Consider the following 24,519-nt stretch of genomic DNA (forward strand, 5'->3'; position numbering starts at 1 on the left):
TGAGTTATATCCACCTGGAGGACAGCGTGGTGATTTCTGGGAAGAGGAGGGTGGGTGGAGAAGGAAGAGGGTATAATGGGGATAAATGGTAATGGAAAAATACCATAAATATATATTATTAAAAACTCAATTTAATAATAACATGTATGATTGAATCTCAATTATGTAAAAACTGATAATAGAACACCATTCACATCAAATTTTTTCATAGGTATGAATGTGGATATCCTTTAGTGAAAATGGATGGATTTAAAAATGGTACTTACTAGTCCATTAATCCTGTTTATGTCAGGAGGATATGGATGAACAAGGAGTCATAGGATATGATTCATTTCTCCTTTTACATTTTATATGTCTTCCCTGCTTACAGTAAGTAAGCAATGTTTTTGTAATTGAAATGAAAGAGAAAGGAATTGGCCTTTTTCTAATCTTAAAACAAACTAGTGGAAAGAACACAAATTCCCTTGTGCCAAGCCTGGTACAAACACAGCAGAAGCAAGTGCAGCTGATTCAGTGAAGAGACAGAGACAAGCAAAAGGGGATATAAGGAAAGGCTGGCAGGCCATCCTACTTGCTTCCAGTGTTCTTTTATGTATAACAGTGTTCATTCCCTGGGGGACCATCAGAGTGGAAAGAGTCCCTTATGATACTTGTACTTAGAATAAAACCAAACCTGCCTCTTGGTAACCTCTATCCATCTTGTCAGGGCTCTGCCCCCTGAAGCAGCTCATGGTGAGTCCCCTCCCTCTTTCATGGGAAGTCCTTTAGAGTCTGAGGCCAACAACCAGGCTACATCTATTCTGGCATTTCTGCTAATTAGCCTAATTACAGACTTCCTGTGACATGGTTTACAGCTGTTTTTGCAAATGGAACACGTGCCTAGACAGTGATATGTGCTAGCATCACTTCTAAAGGCAGTTCCTTCTACTATGTGTTAACGAATTAATCACCTTGGTAATGAAAAGAAATTTATTTCCAGCAGTGGATATAACATTGCAGCCCTTTACTTCCAACTCTCTGTCCTTCACAGTTTCTCCAAAATGTTGTGTGCATTTTCACCATCGTCTTATTCTTTGATATTTCTATTTCTGGTTTCCACCTTCTACCTAACACTTGACCCTCAAAAGAGGTCTAGTTAGGACAATCAATGATATACAATGACTTTAATGGGCACATTGCAGTTCTCATTTACTTAATGTCTTAGCAGTATTTAACATATATGACCATCACCCTTTCCTTGAAACTTTTTTAAACCTGACTTCCAAACACAATATTCTCTGTCAGCTCCACATCAGACTTTATGTCAGTTCATAGAATGCTCTATACAGTTTTTAAATGTTAACGTTCCTTAGATTCTGTCCTAGGAATGTTTACATTCCTAATGATCTCATCCATTCCAATCTAAGCATCTCTATGACAATGTCCAAATTTGTATCTACTCTCTCAGATTTTCTTCCTAAACTCAAACTTCCTAATGATGTCTTCACCTGAGTGTTCTTATCACTTTAAACTTAATGTATTGTATCCAAGCCTAAGCTCATGGATTTCCTTCCATAAACTTCTGTGTTTCCCATATTAATGAAAGATACTGCCATATCTCTAGCAGTATGTAGTCTTGACTCTTCCAAGATATTTTAAGTTGCCATTATGGGTGTACATTTCCCCTGCAAAAATCCTTTTTTTATCTTGTATTCAAAGGATGTTTTCTTTTTATTTACTTATTTTTATGTATTGGAGAGAGAGAGGAACATCAATTTGTTGTTCCACTTATTTATGCATTTATTAGTTGATTCTCAGATGTCTCCCAACCAGGGATTAAACCCACAACCTTGGTGTATCAGGATCATATTCTAACCAACTGAACTATCCAGCTAGGGCCAAAGGATGTTTTCTTAATGCAAAACTGATTAATTTACTTTGAAGCTTAAAAACCTTTCAATTAGTTTTGATTATATCTTCATGAAAATATCTTTAATTTTGACTACACAATCAAACAGGTTATTAATCTATTTAAAAACTCTTTTTGAGTGTCTATTGTATGCCAAGTACTGTTATCACACTGGACATACAGTGGTGAATATGAAAGCCAGTCAAAGTTCTTGATCCCATGGAATTATCAAATTAATAGGTGTATAATAAACATAAAAATCAATAAATTATGGTTTCACATAATAAAGAGTACTATGAGAACCATAAAATTATGCTATAAAAAATAAAATTGGCTGGGCAGAAGAATTGGAACCTTGCAGGAGAGATATTGAGTAAAGCAATCAGCATGTTTAGGGATAAGCACCAAATGTCAGTATATCTTAAATAATTTTGACTGAGGTAATATCATTTAAGTTGATGTGAGGGGCCTCACTGAGGAAATAATATCTAAAGTGAGAACTGAATGATAAGAAGTTGACAGGCAGGCAGAGCAGATAGAACAGCTAGTGCAAGGTCACAAGATATGTAATACCATCAGTCTGGTTAAATAATACTAAAACATTAAAGGATGGCTAGCCTGCTTTCCCTTACTTCCCCCATGCTATCTATTTCATGAATACAAAGAGAGTCAATATACATACCTGCTAGTTGAAGAGTGATAGGAAAAAAGACCTGAGTGTTGGGTAGGGGGAGGAATATGCATGCCTTTTTCAACCAGTGTAAGAAATCTGAGTTTCATCTTAAGTTCAATAGAAAGACATTGGTGGCTTATAAGCAAAAAGAAAGAAAAAGAAAAGAAAAAATATATGAACTAAAATTTAAAACTTTAAAATTTAAAACAACTCAATTTCCTGGCAGTTTTGGTTGTTTATTGTTTTTAAATTGGTTTTTATCCTTATTTTGGTTGCTTGAGGAAGCAAAGTGTTTCTGTCTATGCCTCCATCTTGGCTGGAAACTTTTTCTCTTCATTTCTGATTTTATTTGTTTAGACCCTCTCTCTTTTTATTTTGATGAGTTTGGTTAAAATCTTGTTATTTTGTTCAGTTTTTTCAAAGAACCAGCTCCTGGATTTATTGATCCTGTGAATTATTTTTTAGTCTCTATGTCATTTAATTCTGCTCTGATCTTGTATATTTCCTTCCTTCTACTCTCTCTGAGCTTTGTATGTTGTTCTTCCAGTTCTTATAGATGTAGGGTAAGGTTGTCTATTTGAAATGTTTCTGTGTTTTTAGGTAGGTCTGTATTGTTATGAACTTCCCTCTCAGGACTAGCTTCACTGTGTTTGATAGATTTTTGGCTGTTGGGTGTTCATTTTCATTTGTTTCCAGAACCTTTTTGATTCTTCCTTGACCTCGTTGTTACCCCATTGATTGCTTAATAACATGTTATTTAGTCCCCATGAATTTGACTGTTTTTGAGTTTTTTCCTTGAGATTGGTTTCTAGTTTCAAGTCATTGTCATCTGAGAAAATGCTTGATGTGATTTCAATTTTCTTGAATTTGTTGAAGCTTGTTTTTTGTCCTATTATGTGGTCTATCTTTAAGTATGTTGCACATGCATTCGGAAAGAATGTATATCTTATTCTTTGGGTGAAAGATTCTATATATATCACTTAAATCCATCTGATTTAGGGTGTTTTTCAGTGCCACAATGTCCTTGTTGATTCTTTGTTTGAAAGGTCTGTCTGTTGTTGACAGTGGGATGTTAAAATACCCTGGTATAAATGTGTTGCTGTCTATATCTTGAAGTCCTCCAAGAATTTCCTTATATATCTGTGTGCTACTATGTTGGGTGCATATATGTTTACAATATTTATGTCTTCTTGATTGATTCTACCCTTGAGTATTATGAAGTGTGCTTTTCTTTTTTTATGACCTTTGTTTTGAAGTCTATTTTGTCTGGTGTAAGTATTATTATGATGAATTTTTTTCTTGTCTATTTACTTGGATTGCTTTTTCCATCCTTCTTCTTTCATGAAGAAGACTCACTTCAGTCATAAAGAGTCATGACTATAATTTTTCTTTCCTCTGTCTTCTTACATTAAGTATCAATTTGTACCTACAGGCCCTCAATTACACTCAACCAATAGACTGACTTGAGAAGTAGTCTAAGTGGTATAGATGCATTTCAGAGTACAATATCATGAATTTAAGACATGGACCAATCAGGATTGAGTCTCTGCTCTGTCTCTTCCTTACTTTAAGGTGATGAGCATATCTTTTAACTACTCCTAATTAGTTATCAATTCCTTAGAAGGTTTATCAGAGTATTAATGGTGTTCCCACATGCTTTATTCCAATCTCTCTGATATTTTTGCATTAATTGCTATGAGCACAGGTTTTTTCATTATTTCCCTTGAAACAAAATTTCAACATTGGATTAAATCATCTTCATTTTGTACACTCATCTTAAAGTCATCCCTTAGATTTGAAAATATAAATATCACTAACAGCATCCCACATGGGTGGAGCAGACACATACAAACAGAGAATAAATACCTGCACATGTGATGTAAGCTTCCTCCTTTGGCGAGCATGAACTATATTTCCAGGGGTCAGAAGGGCACTGCCAGAGAGACATATCAGTGTTCCGACACTGGATTCCATCCACCCACTGGGGCCTAGAACCTTCCCTATAACCAACAGAAGAGTCAAGGGTCCCCCTGTCTCCACAGCCAAGGTGTCTGCAGATTGTGGACAAGGTCATGGCTTCCATGGGGCTGCGGCAGACACTGCCCCAGGTCCCATTGTAGAAAACTTCCAGCCACCCAGCGCACTCCTGGTCCTCACTCAACATCCTCAGGGCCAGGAACTCTAAAAGTGAAAAACAGAAGCAGGGCACAGTGAGTGGTCCATTCAAAGCTCTGTATTCTTTCTCTCTCCCAGAGGATGTGAACACTCATCAGTGACTCTGCTGAGGAGACACCCACTAAGTGGCAAGACTGAAACTTGTGTCCCTTTCTCCTTTGTCCATTTGTATCTGTCTATCTCTACCACAAAGATGTAGTGGAACATGAGCAGAGAGGAACAAAAGTCTGGGCCCTCTGCAGGGAGAAGAGCTCAATCCTGCTTCCGACAAAACTTCTGACAGAGTATGTGGAAGGGAGAGTGGATAGTGGGTGGTGGGTGGAGTAGTGGACTCCTAAAGATTAATACATCCTGCTCCATGTGAAATGTTCCTGTTTATGGCAAGGGACTCTATAGTTAGTATTAAGATAAGAACCTTGGGATGGTGAGATTAACCTGAGGTATCATGCATTAACCAGGCAAATTCAGTCTAATCACATCTTTAGACCCACTGCCCTTAAAAACAAATAAACTTTCCCATTTCAGTTCAGAGGGAAATGTGGCTAAGGAAGAATGGTCAGAGGGAGGCAATGTTGTCTGTTTGGAAAAAAAAGGAGCATGGAGCCTTGGAATGAATGCATATCAGCTTTGGTACGTTGAAAACTGAGGGAGAGAAAATTTCCTTAGAGCCCCCATAAGGAATGCAGCCCTGTTGATACTTTGGTGTCAGCCTAGTGAGACCCTTGTCAGATTTCTGATGTACAGAACTATAAAATAATAAATTTGTGTTGATTTAAACCATATGGTAATTTGTTAGAACATCAGCAGGATATTAAGATTTTACTACCATAAGCAATTGAAGAGTGAGCCCTGTTTTCAGTAGAAACTCTGTAAAAAATGGGTTTGTCAGCAGATATTTCTGAGAAGGGAGGACCAGAGCCCCAGCTGCTGCAGGCAGAAAGGAAAACACCAAATTGCCATACCTGCTAGACAGATAGGCCTTGTGGAAGGAAGGTTCTTGCTCCTTCTGCCCTTTCACCAATACCTCCTCAGGGCTCAGACTCCCATCCTCCAGGGCCCCCACCTCCTCCCCAGCCAATGGACAATGTGAATGAAGACCTGAACAGATGACCCCCGCATCCTCCTTGTGCCGGCAGTTGTGCTGTCCCCAGCCCTGGGAAGGGCACTTCCACAGGTGGGACTCCCTTCCTGTGCAGTTCACGTCATCCAGCCAGATCTGGCCTGATCCTGCGCCGAAGTGAGCAGACACTGTGGCATTGAGGGCTTCCCCGCAGCCCAGCTGTCTGCACACCACCTGGGCATCGTTCAGGTCCCAGCTGTCATCACAGATGGTGCCCCAGGAGCCCTGGTGAAGGATCTCCACCCTGCCAGCACAGCGATTGCCCACGTCCACCAGGCGAAGCTGTCCTCTGTCTGAGGAGAGAAAGGCCAAAGGGGCTTTTACACAGGGAAAGAGAGAAAGGTTTTCTGGTCCTGTGGGAGCTCTCACCTGAGCAGTTGGCAGCGCTGTCTTTTGAGGGTGCAGAGTCTGCTGGTTCAGACACAGAGTTGCACTGGGATAGCACTTGGGTCTGGTTTCCTATAGAAATGGCAGTAGTCAGAGGGTTAGTAGGGTTGGAGAATAGGAAATGGAATTAAAGAAAATAATAACTTAATGATGGGATCTGAGATGAAAGCTGTAAGAGTAATGTTATCATAATATTAGAGTTCTCCTTCTTTATGGGGTGTTCTGCTTCTGACAATGTAAAATTTCTTTTTTTAAGCCAAGCATTTCATGAAAATGAGTTTAGAAAAAACTGAAATGTCACCAATCTTTGAAAGTGTTATAGAGCTACCAAGGCAGTGAGAACTTTAGGATCCAAGCTGTGTGGAAGTAGTCAAGGGCAGAAGTGAGCCACTTACCCCTTGAGGACTTTGTCAATTCAAAGGTTATAACTGAGACTCTGAACAGCTCAGCAGAGATTTTGCCAGACTCACAGTGTTTGGGGAACACAAAGTTTAATTCAGGTTGAGCCACGGAGGACCATGCCTGTTAACCAGAATCCTTGTGCCATAGAAGGAGAAGTAAACTAAGAATATCCTTCACAGGAATGGATGCTCAGGTTCTAATCACTGCACTTTCTTTTAATAAGGCAATTCACCCTTAAATCAGGTCCTTGTAGGAAGCAAAATAAAATGCTTTCTGAAGGATTTCTACAATTTTTATCAACAATGTCTGACATTAAAAAAATTCCCATATAAAAGAGATTTCATAGAAAACTAAGGAAAAAGGTTACATTACAAATATTTACACAAGGCATCTAGCTTGAAATTACCTGACAAAGAGTTTAAATAACCATGATTAAAATGGTCATAGAAGGAGAAAAAAGGGGTTCTGGCCAGGATGGAGAAGTAGGTAGAAATGCATTGCTTCCTTGCACAACCAAAAGAAGATTGAAAACTAACTTAAAAACAATAAAAAATCAGAACTGCCAGAAAATCACACTGAATAGAACTCCAACAACCAAGAAATTAAAGAACATTTATCCAGATTGGTAGGAGGAGTGGAGATGGGCATCCTGGCAGAGAGGACTCTTGGCAAGGCAGCAGACTGCATGAGTGAGGCAGGAGCTGGCTGACTGGGAAAGTAGACTCCAAACCCCCAGAAGTAAAATCCTGTAGGAGTTGTGTAGGTAGGATAAACTCCAACTCTCACAGAAGAGTTAATTGGAGAGACCCACAGGGTCCTAGAACATACACAAACCCACCTACCTGGGAATCAGCACCTGAAAAGGCACAATTTGCTTGTGGGAAGTGAGGGAAGTTATAGAAAGTGGGGAAAGATTTTTGTTTTCTCTGTGACCCTTGTCACACAGACAGAGCCATAATGTAGCAAAGAGGGTTGCTCTACCATGGCAAATACCCAAGGCTCTGCCCCTTACAAGAAAACAGGTGTGCAGAGAAAAAGAAATATAGCCCAAATGAAATAACAGATCAAAGTTCCAGAAAAGAACTAAGTGACAAGGAGATTGACAACCTGTCTGATGCAGAGTAATCAGGATGCTCACAGAATTGATTGAGCTCTGTAGCAAAATGAAGGAAGAAATGAAGGCTATACAAAGTGAAATAAAAGAAAATATTCAGGGAACCAATAGTGAAGAGAAGGAAACCAGAACTCAAATCAATGATTTGGAACAAAAAAGAAATAAACATCTGACCAGAACAGAATGAAGAAATAAGAATTCAAAAAAAAAAATGAGGGGAAGCTTAGGAACCCCTGGGACAACTTTAAGTACTCCAACAGCTGAATCATAGGACTACCAGAAGAAGAAGAGGAAAAGCAAGAAATTGAAAACTTATTTGAACAAATAATGAAGGAGTACTACCCCAATCTGGTGAAGGAAATAGACTTCCAGGAAGTCCAGGAAGTTCAGAGAGTCCTAAAGAAATTGGATCCAAGGAGGAACACACCAAGGCACATCATAATTAAGTTAACCAACATTAAAGACAAGAAGAGAATCTGAAAAACAGCAAGAGGAGACTTCTGGCCAAGATTGAGGCATAGATAGATACACTTTGCTTCCTCGCACAAGCAAAAGAAGGACACCAACAAATTTAAAAACAAAATATAACCAGAACGGCCAGAAAATCAAGCTGTATGGAAGTCTGACACCCAAGGAGTAAAAGGAGAAACATTCATCCAGATCAGTAAGAGCGGGGGAGATGGGCAGCCAGGGCGGGGAGAGCTCCAGGCAAGGTGGTGGCTGGCAGACCAGTAGGTCACACATTTGCATGTAGATAAACTGGGAGGAACAACTGGAGGGCAAGACAGACTGAGTAGCCCAGGCTCCAATGAGGGAAACTTAAGCCTCAAAACCTCTGACTGAAAAAAACATGTAGGGGTTGATGTGACAAGAGAAACTCCCAGCTGCATAGGAGAATTTGTTGGAGCAACCCACAGGGTCCTAGAATGTACACAAACCCACCCACCTGGGAATCAGCACCAGAAGGGCCCAATTTGCTTGTGGGTAGCGGGGCAAGTGACTGAAAGCCCACTGAGAACCAAGCAAGCTGCATTGTTTACTCACACACCCCTCCCCCACATACAGTACTACAGCTCAGCAATGCGGGTTGGCCTGCACTAGCAAATACATAAGGCTCTGCCTTTTACTATGTTACAGGTGCACCAAGACCAACAAATATGGTCCAAATGAAAGAACAAATAAAAGCTCCAGAAAAAATACAACTAAGTGATAAAAAGATAGTTAACCTATCAGATGCAGAGGTCAAAACACTGGTAATCAGGATGCTCACAGAAAAGATTGAGTATGGTTACAAAATAGAGGAAAAAGTGAAGTCTATGAAAAGTGAAATAAAGGAAAATGCATAGGGAAGTAATAGTGGAGGGAAGGAAACTAGGTCTTAGATCAATGGTTTGGAACAAAAGGAAGAAACAGACATTCAACCAAAACAGAATGAAGAAAAAAGAATTAAAAAAGGAGGCATAGGTACCCTCAAGACAACTTTAAACATCCCAACATCTGAATCATAGGGCTGCCAGAAGGAGAAGAGGAAAAGCAAGAAATTGAAAACTTATATGAACAAATAATGAAGGATAACTTCCCTATTCTGTCAAAGGAAATAGACTTCCAGGAAGCTCAGGGAGTCCCAAAGAGGTTGGACCCAAGGAAGCACACACCAAGGCACATCATAATTACATTACCCAAAATTGAAAAGAGAAGGAGAGAATCCCAAAAGCAGCAAAAGGGAGAGAGTTACCTACAAAGGAGTTCTTATAGGACTATCAGCTGATTTCTCAAAAGAAACCTTGACAGCAAGAGGGGGCTGGGAAGAAGTATACCAAGTCATGAAAGGCAAGGACCTACATCCAAGTAAATTCTATTCAGCAAAGCTATCGTTTAGAATGGAAGGGCAGATAAAGTGCTTCCCAGATAAGGTCAAGTTAAAGGATTTCATCACCACCAAGTAATATAGTTCATTACTATATGAAATGTTAAAAGGACTTATCTAAGAAAAGGAAGATTAAAAACTATGAATAGTAAAATGGCAACAAACTCACACTTTGTCAACAAATGAACCTAAAAAATAAAAGAAAGAAAAACAACAAAAACAAAAATGAAGCAAACAACTAGAACAGGAACAGAATCAGAGAAATGGACATCACATGGAGGGTTTTCAGTGGGGAGGGGGAATGGGGGGAAAGGTACAGGGAAGAAGAAGCATAATTGGTAGACATTAAATAGATGGGGAGAGGTATAAAATGGTATAGGAAACAGAGAAACCAAAGAACTTATATCTACAACCTGTGGACATGAACTAAGGGGGAGGGGGAAGCTGGAAGGTTGGGGGTGCAGAGTGGAGGAGGGTTAAAGGGTAAAAACTTGGGAAAACTAATAGCATAATCAATAAATTATACTTTTTTAAAAGTGTACATTTTGTAGAGAGGCAAGATGGTGGAGGAGTGAATGGAAGCCACACTGACATCCTCCTAGAACCAATCTGGAATTACAGGAAAATTGTGGAGAAATCACCGGGAACAAAGAACAGAGCAATAGCAAGAGAGAAGTCTTATAATTTCAGACAGACAGAAGAATCATCTTCAGCACAAACTGACTGGTAAGGATTGTGGTGGAGACTTGAGAAGGCTGGCTGGGTGCCCACAGGTGGCAGCTCTAGAGAGATAATTAAGCAACTGGTTTGATCTCTCTGAGAAGTGTGGGGTCTAAACTCTAACCTGGGACTCCCAGCCTAGAGCACCAGAGCCCAAAAAGTACACAGATAACAACCAGTGGTGAAAAGTGGCAGGGTTGCCCTCTGCCAGAGATGGATGATTGGAGATGCAAAGAGCTGTGTAAAAGGTCAAAGCACAAATTTTCATTTGTAGCCACTTACCTGGGGTTCTAGCAAAGGTGGGGCAGAGTGGGCTAGAGATGCTTGGGAGATACTGGGGATGGAAGCTTTGGGGAGAGAGCTGAGAGAGTAGATGCTGGCATCCCATTGCTAAGTCATCCCCATGTGGCAGAAGCCATCCTGCTCAGGCAGACCACTGCCCTACAAGCAGTAGCAGCTTAGGGGAAACAACAACCCCAACCCCAGGAAATACTCTGCCCCAGCTTTGTGGTGCTTATGCCTGAATGCTGAGTGCAGAGTGACTAGATTAACAAATGAAGAAGACAGCCACAGACAGTAGATCCTTAGTAGTCTCAGAGCAGCCTGCCTAAGGTCAGACAGAGCCAACATCTGACATCACCAGAGGCAGATCCAGAAAGAAAAAAACATGGTAAATCTTAGAGGCCACTGAGACAATATCCACTGTGGTTTTCTCCATGATTAGTGATATTTTAGTTCCTGCATAGTTTTTAAACATTCATTTCTTGTCCATCAAGTTTGTAATAGATTTAAACTATAGTTTATTTCTCTCCTTTTATATAATGATCTTAATCTCTTTATACCTTTACTAATATTGGTTCATTTGCTTTTGACAGTGGGATTGAGGGGTGGATATTTTTGTAGATTAAGGTATGTTCCCTGAGCTTTCTGGTTTTGTTCTGGCAGCATCTGTACAACAGCATACAAGATGTACTGAGTGGAGTGACTCCAGTCAACCAGCTGGAGGGGAGGACCCAACAAAGAATGACCCAACAACAATCAAAACCCAAATACATCCAGAGAGCAAACCTAAATGACATAAAGGGCATTCCAAGAGCATCAAGTTCAGGAGACCGAGGAGACTGCACCATTGAATCTCACAGGTTTCCTACCATAGAAGTTCACACTACAAACTCAGAGAGTGAAAACGGATCAATTTAAGAAGTGCAAGCAAACAAAAAGAGTCTTCAAATAATGGGAAGACAAAGAAACAATCCACAAATGAAAGGAAAGAAGGAATCCTCAGAAAGAGTGCTAAATGAGATAGAAGCAAGTCAACTATCAGATACTCAGTTCAAAACAATGCTTATAAGGAAGCTCAATGAGGTCAGTGAGAATTACCAAAAGCTACAGGGAAGCTAAAATAAACTTAGTGTGAATTACACCAGCATGAAAAAGGACATAGAAACTATCAACAAGAGCCAAGAAGAAATAAGAATACAATTTCTGAATTGAAGGAATCAAAACCAGGCTAGATTAAGCAGAAGATAGAATCAATGAGCTGGATGAAAAGGTAGAGAAAAACTCCCAGAAAGAGCAAGGAAGGAAAAGAGATGAAGAAAGAATGAAGAGGTGGTAAAAAAACTGCAAAACAACATGATAGGTAATAATATCCATATAATAGGGATAACAGAAGGAGAAACTGAGGAGCAAGGAATAGAAAACCTGTTTGAAAAAAAAATGATGGAAAACTTCCCTAATTAAATGAGAGAAAAATTCACACAAATCCAGGAAGAAGAGAGGGTTCCAATCAAGAGGAACTCAAAGAGGCCCACTCCAAGACACATCATAATTAAAATGGCAAAATTAAAAGACAAAGAAAGAATCTTAAAGGCAGCAAAGGAGAAACTGTAAGTGACATTCAAAGGAGCCCCAATAAGGCTAGCAGCTGACTTCTCAATGGAAACACTACAAGCCACAAGGAATGGCAAGAAATATTCCAAGTAATGAAAAGCAAATGCATACAACCAAAACTACTCTACCCAGGAAGGCTCTCAATTCAAATGGAAGGCACAATGAGGAGTTTCCCAGACAAAAGAAGGCTGACAGAATACACTTCCTCCAAACTAGCACTGCAAAATATGCTAAAGGGACTGTTTTAAGAAAAGGAAGAAAAAGAGTGAGAGAGAGAGGAATACAGATACAAAGGGGGAAAATGTCAGTGAATAAGTACCTATCAATAATAACCTTAAATGTAAATGGATTAAATGCTCCAATCAAAAGACATAGGGTAGCGGAATGGATAAGAAAACATGACCTGAAAATATTCTGCCTACAAGAAACCTACCTCAGAACAAAAGAACTACACAGACTGAAAGCGAAAAGTTGGGAAAAAAATTCCAAGAAAATAGGCAGGAAAAAAAAAAACACAGCCAGAGCAGCAATATTTATATCAGACAAAATAGACTTCAAAGCAAAGGCAATAGAAGGAGACAGAAAAGGAAACTTGATAATACTCAAGGGAAGAATCCATCAAAAAGACATAAACATTTTAAACACATATGCACCCAACATAGGAGCACCCAAATACATAAGGAAAATCTTGGAGGACCTCAAGAAAGATAGAGACAGCAACATACTTATACTAGGGGGTTTTGACACCCCACTGTCAAAAATGGATAGATCTTTCAAACAAAATATCAGCAAGGATATTGCAACATTGAACAATGCCCTAGATCAAATAGACTTTATATATATAAAAATATATATATAAATATATAAATATATATATAAATATATAAATATTTATATATATATAACCTTTAATTCCAAAAAGCAAAATACACTTTCTTTTCAAATGCACATGGAATATTTTCAAAGACAGACCACATGATAAGACACAAAACAAGCCTCAACAAATTCAAGAAAATTGAAACCATATCAAGCATTTTCTCCAATCACAAGGGCCTGAAACCAGAAACCAAGCTAAAAAAAAATTAAAAAAACACTCAAATTCATGGAGATTGAATAGCATACTATTAAACAATGAATGAGTCAAGAATGAGATTAAGTAAGAAATAAAAAAGTTTCTGGAAACAAATAAAATGAACTCACAACAATCCAAAACTTGTGGAACACAGCATAGGCAGCCCTGACAGGGAAGATCACAGTGATAAAGGCCTACTTAAAAAAGATAGAAACATTTCAAATACACAATCTAACCCTACATCTACAAGAACTGGAGGAACAACAACAAAGACAACTCAGAGCAAGTAGAAGGAAGGAAATAACCAAGATCAGAGCAGAATTAAAGGACACAGAGACTAAAGGAACAATTCCAAGGATCAATAAATCCAGGAGCTGGTTCTTTGAAAGTATAAACAAAATTGACAAGCCTTTAAGCAGACTCATGAAGGAAAAAAAGAGAGAGGACCCAAATAAACACAATCAGAAATGAAAGAGGAGAGATTACAAGTGACACCACAGAAATACAAAGGATTGTAAGAAATTAGTATGAAGAACAATATGCCAAGAAATTTGAAAACCTAGGGGAAATGGGCAAATTTCTAGAAAAATATAATCTTCCAAAACTCAATGAAGTAGAAGCAGAAAGCCTATACAGATTGATAACAGCAAAATCAAAAGAGTAATCAAAAACTCTTAGCACCCTGGCTTGCATAGTTCAGTGCATTGAGCGCGGGCTGCAAACCAAAGTGTCGCAGGTTCAATTCCCAGTCAGGGTACATGCCTGGGTTGCAGGCCATGACCCTCAGCAACTGCACATTGATGTTTCTCTCTCTCTCTATTTCACTCCCTTCCCTCTCTAAAAATAAATAAATAAATAAAATCTTAAAAAAAATTCTTAACACACAAAAAGTCCTGGACAGTACAATTTCACAAGAGGATTTTTTAAAAACATTTAAGGAAGAGCTTACTAACCCCTATCCTTCTCAGGATATTTCAAAAAAATACAAGAAGAGGGAAGACTGAAACTCTTTTAATGAAGCCAGCATCATCCTAATTGTAAAAACAGATAAAGATACAACAAAGAAAGAAAACTAAAGACCAATATCACTGATGAACATAGATGCTAAAATCCTCAACAAAATATTGGCAAACTACATCCAGAAATACATAAAAAAGATCATACACCATGATCAAGTGGGATTCATCCCACGGATGCAAGGATGATACAATATTTGCAAATCAATAAACATAATACAGTACATAAAAAAACCCAAAGACAAATTCACATGATCATATCAATAGATTTGGAAAAAACATTTGATAAGGTACTGTAGGGACTGGTTTGTTTTGATCTGGCAAATGTGACTCAGCTCTGTATGGAAAACCTACAGAAGCAAGGTGGTGGGCAGGAGCCAGACCTTCAAACCAAATTTTCCCATGGGAATCAGGCCTTGAAAATGCATACAGACTGTTTTGGCTCACTCTTGCTAAAAATTCCTCACCCTGGTCTGAAACAGTAAATGTATATTGTCTATCTTCAAGGTAATTTACAAAGCCTGTGTGAATTTTCCCAAGGATGGAGGTAATCAGCTTGCCACCTTTCCCTTCTGCATGTGTTATTTTCATTTCCTTGATTGTATCTAAAATGTAGACAATAATATTCTGTGTAATAGATAATACATCCTTCTCTGATGTAAGACCCAAGAAAAATAATAAAGGCCTGTCTAGGCAAGGGTTGGGGTGCTCTTCTCTTGAAAGAGTGGCTGTGCCATCCCCTTTTTCTCCTGTGCATTTATTCTCATCTTCAGTTACAACAGGTGGATTCTACTGGCTAGAGTCTGCCATAAGGTACAGCACCAATTTATGATAAAAACACTCAGCAAAGTGGGAATAGAGGAAGCATTACTCAACATAATAAAAGTCATATATGAGAGCTTTGCAGCCAACATCATACCTAATGGGCAAAAACTAAAAGCTTTCCCACTAAGAACAGGAAGAAGATAAGGATGTCCAGTTTCACCACTTCTATTCAACATAGTATTGGAAGCCCTAGCCACAACAGTCATACAAGAAAAAGAAATAAAAGGCATCCAAATTGGAAAGGAGGAATCAAACTGTCATTGTTTGAAGATGACATGATAGTGGATGTAGAAAATCCCATAGACTCCACCAAAAAACTACTTGACCTAATAAGTGAATTTAGCAAAACAGCAGGATACAAAGTCAATATTCAGAAATCAAAGGCATTTTTGTATACCAACAATGAAACATCAGAAACAGAAATCAGGAATAAAATCGTATTTACTGTAGCAACATGAAAATAAAGTACCTAGGAAGACACCTAACCAAGAAGGTAAAACACCTGTACTCAGAAAACTACACAATACTGAAGAAAGAAATTAAGGAAGACACAAATAAATGGAAGCATATACTGTGTTCATGGATTGGAAGAATTAACATCATCAAAAATGTCCATACTACCCAAAGCAATTTATAGATTCAACACAATCCCCATTATAATACCAATGACATATTTCACAGATGTAGAACAAACACTTCAAAAATTTGTATGGAACCATAAATGACCCAGAATAGCCTCAGAAATCTTGAGAAAGAAGAATAAAGTAGGAGGGGTCACAATACCTGATATCAAACTATATTACAAGGCCATGGTAATCAAAACAGCCTGGTACTTGCATAAGAACAGACACATAGATCAATGGAACAGAATAGAGAGCCCAGAAATAAACCCAAGTCCCTACAGTCAATTAACATTCAACAAAAGGGGCAGTAGCATAAAATTTAGTAAAAATAGCCTCTTCAACAAATGGTGTTGGGAGATCTGGACAGCTACATGCAAAAAAATGAAACTCGACCACTAACTTACACCATATCCCAAAATAAAGTCAAGATGGATAAAAGACTTACATATAAGTCATGATGCCATAAAAGTCCTAGAGAAGAACATAGGGAGGAAAATCTCATAGGGAGGAAGATATTGCTGTATATTCCATGCAGCAATATCTTCACCGATATGTTCCCTAGAGCAAGGGACATAAAGAATAAGCAAATTGGAGCTCATCATTATAAAAATCTTCTGCACAGCTAAAGAAAACATCAGCAAAATGAATAGGGAAAGAACTGTATACCTCAAACAAGGGTTTCATTTCCAAAATATATGAAGAACTCACATGACTCCACTCCAGGAAGATGAACAACCCAATTAAATAATTGGCAAACGACTTGAACAGACACTTCTCCAAGGAGGACATATAGAAGGCCCAGACACATATGAAAGAATGCTCAGCATCATTAGCCATCAGAGAGATGCAAATTAAAACCACAATGAGATAGCACTTCACACCAGTCAGAATGGCCATCATAAACAAAGCAACAAACAACAAATGTTGGAGAGGTTGTGGAGAAAAGGGAACCCTAGTTCACTTGGTTCCCTTGGGAAAAGGGAACCCTTGGTGGGATTGCAGACTGGTACAACCACTATGGAAAACGGTATGGAGTTTCCTCAGAAAACTAAAAATGGAACTGCTTTTTGACCCAGCCATTCCATTGCTTGGATTATACCCTAAGAATCCTGAAACACCAATTCAAAAGATACTATGCACCCCAATGTTCATTCAGCACAATTCACAATAGCCAAGTGTTGGAAGCAACTTAAGTGCCTATCAGTAAATGAGTGGATCAAAAAAGCAATAGTACATTTACACAATGGAATACTATGCAACAGAAAGAAAGAAGGAGCTCCTACCCTTTGAAAGCAGCATAGATGGATATGGAGAGCATATTGCTAAATGAAATAAGCCAGGCAATGAAAGACAAATACATATGATCTCACCTGCAAGTGGAACCTAATCAACAAAACAAACAAGCAAGCAAAATATAATCAGAGACATTGAAATAAAGAACAAATTGACAGTAACCAGAGGGTAGTGGGGAGGGGATAACAGGGGTAAAAGTGAGAAGGGTCATCAAGGAACACATAAAGGACACATGGACAAAGCCAAAGGGACCAGACTTGGGGCTGGATGGGGAGGTGCATTGGCGGGGAAAACAGAGACAACTGTTCTTGAACAACAATAAAAAGAAAGATGAAAGAAAAGAGTATATTTTGATGTTTTGACAAATGCATGTACCTATATAATCAAACACCTTAGTACAGCAGGACTAGGAGCCCCCAAAGTTTCCATATATCTTTGCAGGCAATAATTCCCCCACCCCACAACCCAGTTTCTAGGCAAACATTTATCTCCCCTCTGTCACATAGTTAAGCTTACATCTTGTACAATGTAGTGGAATCATATAATATGTATTCCTTTTTGTATGGCTTATTTTTCTCAGCATGTTTTTGAGATTTACCTGTGTAGTCACATTTATCAGTTGTTTGTCCTTTTTATGGTTGAAAAGTCTCCCATCATCTGAATATACTATAATTTGTTTATTCATTCTTCTGTTAATAAAATTTAGGTTATTTACAGTTTTTTATTATTGTTAATAAAGACACTATGAACATTAATGGTGAAATCTTTTTCTGAATCTAGATTTTTATTTCTTTCAAGGAAATGCCTAATAGTAGAACTTCTGGGTAATGTTTAAATGCATGTTTAACTAAATCTGGGTACATTTACACAATGGAATACTATGCTGCAGAAAGAAAGAAGGGACTCCTATCCTTCACAACAGCATGGATGGAACTGGAGAGGATTATGCTAAGTGAAATAAACCAGGTGGTGAAAGAAAAATACCATGTAATCTCACTTATAAGTGGAACCTAATCAACAAAATAAAAAAATGAGCAAAATGGAACCAGAGATTTGGAAATAAAGAACAAACTGATAGTGACCAGAGGGGTGGTGGGGGGAGAGGGATAATGGGAGAGTGAAGGGGAAGGGACAAGGAAAGGAACATGAATAGAGGACTCATAGGCATGGACAATGCAGGGGATGGACTGTGGGAGTTGGGAGGATGGAGTTGGGATGAGCAAGGGGGGAAAGTGGGACAACTGTAACCGAACAACAATAAATTAAATTTTTTAAATTTTTGTTAAAGTGTTTATATTCTCTTACATTACCACCAGCAATGTATGGATCTCTAGTTGCCCCACATCCTTGCCAAAACTGGAATTGTAAATCTTTTAACTTGAGTAATTTCAGTTAGTAAAGTGATATGTCACCTCATACTTTAATTTGAATTACTTAATCATTAATGATGAAGTCTAATTCTCATTTTTTAAATGCTTAATGCCCTAAGAAATGTTTGCCTGCTCCAAGACCCCCCAGATTTTCTCTTATGTTTTTTTTAGAAATTTAATAGTTAAACATTTTGTATATAAGTTGTTTGGTAATCATTTTGAGCTCAATTTTTTTTTGGTGTGGTCTGAAGTAAGAATTGTGGTTCTCTTTTTACTGGTACAGATATATTTTATTCCAACATAATTTTTGAAAATATATACTTCCTCCAATATTTTGGCATCTGTCTTAGTTTGCTAGGGCTGCCATAACAAACTACCACTAACTCTGTGGCTTAAACAACAAAAATGTATTTCCTTGCAATTCTGGAAGCTAGAAGTCCAAGATCAAGGTGTTGACAAGGTTGATTTCTTATGAGGGCCATTAGGGAAGCATCTGTTCCAGGCTGGCCTTTCTCTTTAGCTTGTAGATAGCCTAAGAAGACGCTGGTCTTCTCCCTGTGTCTTCATATGATTTTTCCTCCATGTGTGTCTACATCTTAATCTCCTCTTCTTATGAGGTTACCAGCCATATTGGATTAGGGCTGATCCATATGACCTTATTTACCTTAATTCTTTAGAAGCCCTACTTCAAAAACAGTCATATTCTGAGATATTGGGGGTTGGATGTCAACATATGAATTTTGTGTGTTGGGGCACAATTTAATCCATAATAGCATCTTTGTATATAATCAATTTATACATATGTTTGTGTCCATTTCTGAACTCTGTTTTCTGTTCTGCTGATTTCTATATATGTATTCTTACTCTGAGACAATATTGCCTTGGTTATTGCAGCTTTATAGTAAGTCTTGAAATCAGGAACTTCCAGATTTGTTCTTCTTTTTCAAAATTGCTTTGCCCTTTAAATTCCACATAGATTTTAGAATTGGCTTATAAATTTCTGCAAAGACATTTACCTTATTCAAATGAGTAAATATGGTACCTTGGCTACTTTTGTCTGTATTAGTGAAGAAAAAAATAAGAGAAGCAGTCTGAAACTGCCAGAGCCTCAGAGTTATAGCTGATAATTTATTTTGTAGAAGGGAAGGCCATAACACCATAAAGAAGTTGGGTGGAGATCTTCTGGGATCAGAATAGGGTCCCTGTCCCACTGATGATCACTAAAATGCTCTTACATGGTGTAGGGGAAAATAGTCAAGAGCTCTTAAAACATGGTGATATTAAATCAAAGAGTTAAGCCACTATGTGGAGCAGTAATCATTTCCCCTCTTCCCAAACCCTTTTTGATATTTTATGCATGGGGGATGAAAAAGTATTTCTTTTGTACTAGATTTTGCTGAATGGAGGGGCATGCTCAGTCTTATTCAGGACCCCCTTCATTTGCTGGAGCTTATGCTAAAATGTGGACAGAGAAACAAACTCTTTTTAATTTTTTTCTTTTATATTCTTTTTATGTGGGCAAATTTTATTTGATTATTATTTTTCCACATTTTTTATTGTTGTTCAAGTACAGTTGTCTCCATTTTCCCCCAACACTCCCCCCACCCCAGTCATCCCTGCTTATTTTTAAAATAATTTTTATTGTTATTCTATTACAGTTGTCCAAATTTTCTTTCTTTTAATTGTATTTTTCATTACCATTTATCTGAGACAAACTCTTAATAGAGTGAGTTATATAAAGGCAAGCATGAATAACTCATGCCCTAAATGAGAGAATTGTCCAGCTCCACCCTGAAATGGAACCCTCCCTCTGAGGGTGCTGAAAATTTGAGAATGCAAGCATCTTTATTTACATTGGTTATAGGACGATACTAAAGTTTTTCTAATTCTGTGCCTTTGACCCAGGTGATGGTTACTGCTGTGATAAGAGTGGCTTTAGCTGCTTGGGCTCCCTATTTCCCTGTTATTGGGAGACAAGATAATATCAGGGTAACTGTTGTGGATCTTGCTCAACTACTGTAAATGGTGCTGAATGATGGAAAAATAATTAGAATTCTTAGGAGGAAAGAAAATAATAAAGTTATAAAATCACCTTAGAATAATTAAACTGGATGGAAAGGTTCAAATGGTTGATTAAAAATTGAACAAAGTAGGACAAAAAGGTGGAGTAGCTATTAAAGTTTTAATGAATCAACATTAGAGATTGGGTGGTCTTGTTGTCCCAACAACTCCCCAAACTGTAAAAAGACTATGATATATTCATTTGATTTCTCCTAGGTCAATGAATTTAAAATAATCACTGCTTATGAAGAAGAGGACTCTATAGGTCTATGAGTCAGATCCAATTAAAATTGTGCAAGGTAAGGAAAGGATTATAGCCCCTGTGACAAGTGGGCTCAGGCACAGCTGCCAACAGAAGGCAAAACATTATTTGAATTAGTATGGGCAAAATGGCTTGGAAGTGGTAAGGAATAATTTTGGGATTATTGGTGCTCAATGTACTGTCATAGCTATATCTGGAAATGATAAGTGAGAGAAGAATATAATTGAATTTGGAGGACATGATGATATAATTTTAGAAGACTTGCAGGTGAAACAATGGCTGAAAGTAGGAATTATGAACAAACATAGTGTATGTTTTTGCCTCACCCCTACCAGAATGTGTTGTAGGAATGTCTGTGATGTCTCAGTGGAGGAATCTTCCCTTATTCAAACATTTGGGGAAAGTGATGTGCAAATCTGTTCTCTATTTTGTTTTAATTAGCTTGCTATGTGGGAATCTAGAATTACCTAAACCCACTCAAGCGACTAATTTAAAATAGCATACCTGGGGATCATCAACAATTCAGGCCTTATTAAAGGCCATACATGTCTAGTATGACATGTGAGAACAACTGATGGAACCTGCAGGCTATGGATTACAGAAATCTTAAGAGAGTATTCACTATAGTGTCATTGTATCTGTATATTAACAGTTCAAGCGGTACAAAGAATTAGGGAAGATTGGTGTTTTGTGATTGATTTGGCTAATGTTTTCTTTCTTTTTCTTTTTTTTTTAATTTTAACTGTTGTTCAAGTACAGTTGGCTAATGCTTTCTTTTCTATTTCTACTTAGGAAAAAAAGTCAGCTTACATTTATGTGGGTTGGACTCCAATATCAGTTTACTGTGCTCCTACTGTATTTAATTCTCCTGTGTGTTGTTCCAGCTGAAATTGAGGAACATTCTGCATAACAATTGTCCTGTCTTCTTTAAAAAGATCAGTATCATGAAACATAAAGATTTAGAAAGTGTTCCATTTTAAAGGAGACTAAATGGACATGAGACCTGAATGCAGCACATTACTCAAATCTCCTTTTAGCTGTGAACAACATCCTTGGATCAGTCAGTAAAATCTGAATAAAACAATAGACTAGATAATAGCTTTATAACAATGTTCATTTCTGGAATTTGATCACTGTGCTGTGGATATGTAAGGGAATTCTTTGAAGTATTTTAAGGGTAAAGGGATAGCATGTCTGCAACCTACCAATTTTAACTACTAATTCAGAAAGAATTTACATATTCAGGGAGGGATGGGACAAGACATGGGGAGAATTATAACAAGATACTAACATTGGTGGAATATGGATAAGGGTTACCTGAAAACTTTTATTCTTGCAACTTTTAAACTTAAGTCTCAAATTAGTCAAGATAAAGATACAGAAATATAGAGGTGAAAACAATTCAGAGAGAATCCAGTCCTAGGATACCTTCACTAAAAGAAATACTAAAAACATAACATAAAATGCCTAGGAGAAAACCTACTGAAAGATGTGTAAAACTTCTGAGAGAAATTAAAGACCTATATGAATGGAGAGATATATCATGTAAATGAGTTAGGAGACTCAATATTTTCAAGGTTAATTATCTTCAAATTCATGTGTAGAATAAATCTAATCTCAATCAAAATACCATTGTACATTTTATCGGTGAAAAATGACATGCTGATTCTAAAATTTAAATGTTAATGCAAAAGGTTGAGAATGACTAACAGGCAAGAAAAGCAACAAAGTTAGAGAAGTTGTTGTAAAGTAACTTCTTTAAAGTTTTCTAGACTTACTGTAAAGTTACAATAACTAAGAAAGTGTGGTAGGGACAGACAAATGATACTGTGGAGCAGAAGAGTAATTAGAGGAAGACATAGAAGTACATACAGTCTATGATAAAGGTGACACGGTAGTGGGGAAAAGAGTCTTTTCAGGAAAAGATTCTGAGTCAATTGGATATCCATTAAAAATATGAAACTTGACCCTTATCTCACAGCATACATAGAAATTAATCCCCTAGAAGGATTGTACAATCATATGCAAAAGAAAAATAATTAAGCTTCCATAGGATACTCTTGGAGAATATTTTGTGATCCTCAGGTAGCAGAGTTCTCTTAAAAAGAATATAAGAAACTCTAAATGTACAGGGAATAGTTGATAAGTTATACTTCACTAAAATTAAGAACTTGGCTCAACAAAGAACATCATACCATTAAGAGAGTAAAAATAAAAGGCCAAGGATCAAACATACAAAATAAATATACATACCTGCACCAAAAATCATTGTTATGGTAATTCCTAACATTATATTTGTAATACTCAGGGACTGGAAACAACTCAAATCTACCATCATTTGCATTGATCAATACATGGTCATGTGATGATTCAATGGACTACTCTATAGCAATAAAAATGAATAAACTGCTGCTTAAACAATAACATGAATGAATTTCAAACACAATATGGAGTCAAAGAAGTTAGACACAAAAGAAAACATTTCATGATTTTATAAAAAGTTCAAAAAATGACAATAATCTATGTAGTAGAAGTTACAGAAGTGGTCTTGTTTGGAGAGGAGGGAGGCTGGAGTGAATGGTGGGAGGGGAAGTTGACTTCCTGTGTGCTTCTAATGTTCTCTTTATTAACCTGGGGTGGTGTGCATGACTGAAGTGTACACTTATTACTTATATATTCTCTGTGATCATACTTAAATAGAATGTTTATTTGAAAACCATTATTCCTCTTAACACTTCTTACCTTGACCAAAAACATGAATGAACAATTAGAAGACCCATATTTCTTATTTCTCTGAAATATGTTACCTTTGAAGGCAGCTTTTCCACACTGTCTGTTCTTAGGGACATTCACTCAAAAAACATCCTTAGTACCAAGTAGCCCTTCTCTTTCTCTTACCTGAACAGATCACAGAGGCTGTGTTCCCAGGGGTACAGTCAGGAATGCCCAGGGCAGTCATTGGGCAATTCCATAGGAAGGACTCAGTCCCTGAGCAGTGAAATTGGGCTTTCCAGATCTGATCACCTCCTCCCATGAAGTAGGCTCCTTTTGGGGTAGAGATGGCAACTCCACAGCTGAGTTGATGACAGACAACATTGGCATTGGCCATGTTCCAGTGAGAGGCACAGAGCATTCTCCATTCTCCAGAAATATTTATCTCCACTTGTCCCTCACACTGAGAGGTGCCATTTTTCATGAGCCGCACTTCTGTGTATGCTGGTAGGAGAAAACAGGATTTTATCAAAACCTCATGTTTTTCTTACCCAACAGAGTATGCAGGGAGGTTAAAGTCCTGCTGTGCATCTCACCTGAACAGACAACTTGAACAGCCCCACTGTGCTGGCAAGCACCTCCTGGACAGGGCACTCTGGGGCAGATCCTGAGCTCAGGCTCCTGCCCCTCACACTGGAACTCTTCAGCCCATGCCTGTCTACCTGATTCTCTGGAAGGCACATCCACCAGGACAGATGCTGCTTTGCCACACCCCAGTTCTGCACAGATGACCTGGGCCATAGGGAATGTATGTTTCCCATCAGACACTGGAATCCAGCCTCCTCCAGGGTTCACTTCTACTTGTCCTGAGCAGAGTCCATCCCCTCCAGCCAGACGCACAAATCCTGAGAGAAACAAACAAACAAACAAAAACAAACCCAGTGAAGTGTCCATGATCCTGGCTTGGCAACTGGAAACATGCCGTAGGCAATGGTGTGAAAGTTTTAGTTCTCTGGTGGTGGGGCATAGAAAAGGATTGTGACAAT

The 24,519-nt window shown here is 38.0% G+C and overlaps 1 protein-coding gene across 1 annotated transcript in view; it reads right to left on the bottom strand.

Annotated features, from left to right (window-relative positions):
* Positions 1-24,519, bottom strand: part of LOC123810582 (antigen WC1.1-like) — a 156,186-nt gene that overhangs the window by 21,089 nt on the left and 110,578 nt on the right. Inside the window, exons 18-22 of the mRNA XM_045826364.1 lie at positions 24,070-24,378; positions 23,660-23,977; positions 6,226-6,315; positions 5,835-6,149; positions 4,428-4,742 (exon numbers count right to left, since the gene is read on the bottom strand). Coding sequence (XP_045682320.1) covers positions 4,428-4,742; positions 5,835-6,149; positions 6,226-6,315; positions 23,660-23,977; positions 24,070-24,378 — 1,347 coding nt within the window. The remainder of the gene's footprint in view (positions 1-4,427; positions 4,743-5,834; positions 6,150-6,225; positions 6,316-23,659; positions 23,978-24,069; positions 24,379-24,519) is intronic.

Source organism: Phyllostomus hastatus, unplaced genomic scaffold, assembly GCF_019186645.2.
Source record: "Phyllostomus hastatus isolate PE091 unplaced genomic scaffold, TTU_PhHast_1.1 phas_scaffold_755, whole genome shotgun sequence".
Taxonomy (NCBI): Eukaryota; Metazoa; Chordata; class Mammalia; order Chiroptera; family Phyllostomidae; genus Phyllostomus; species Phyllostomus hastatus.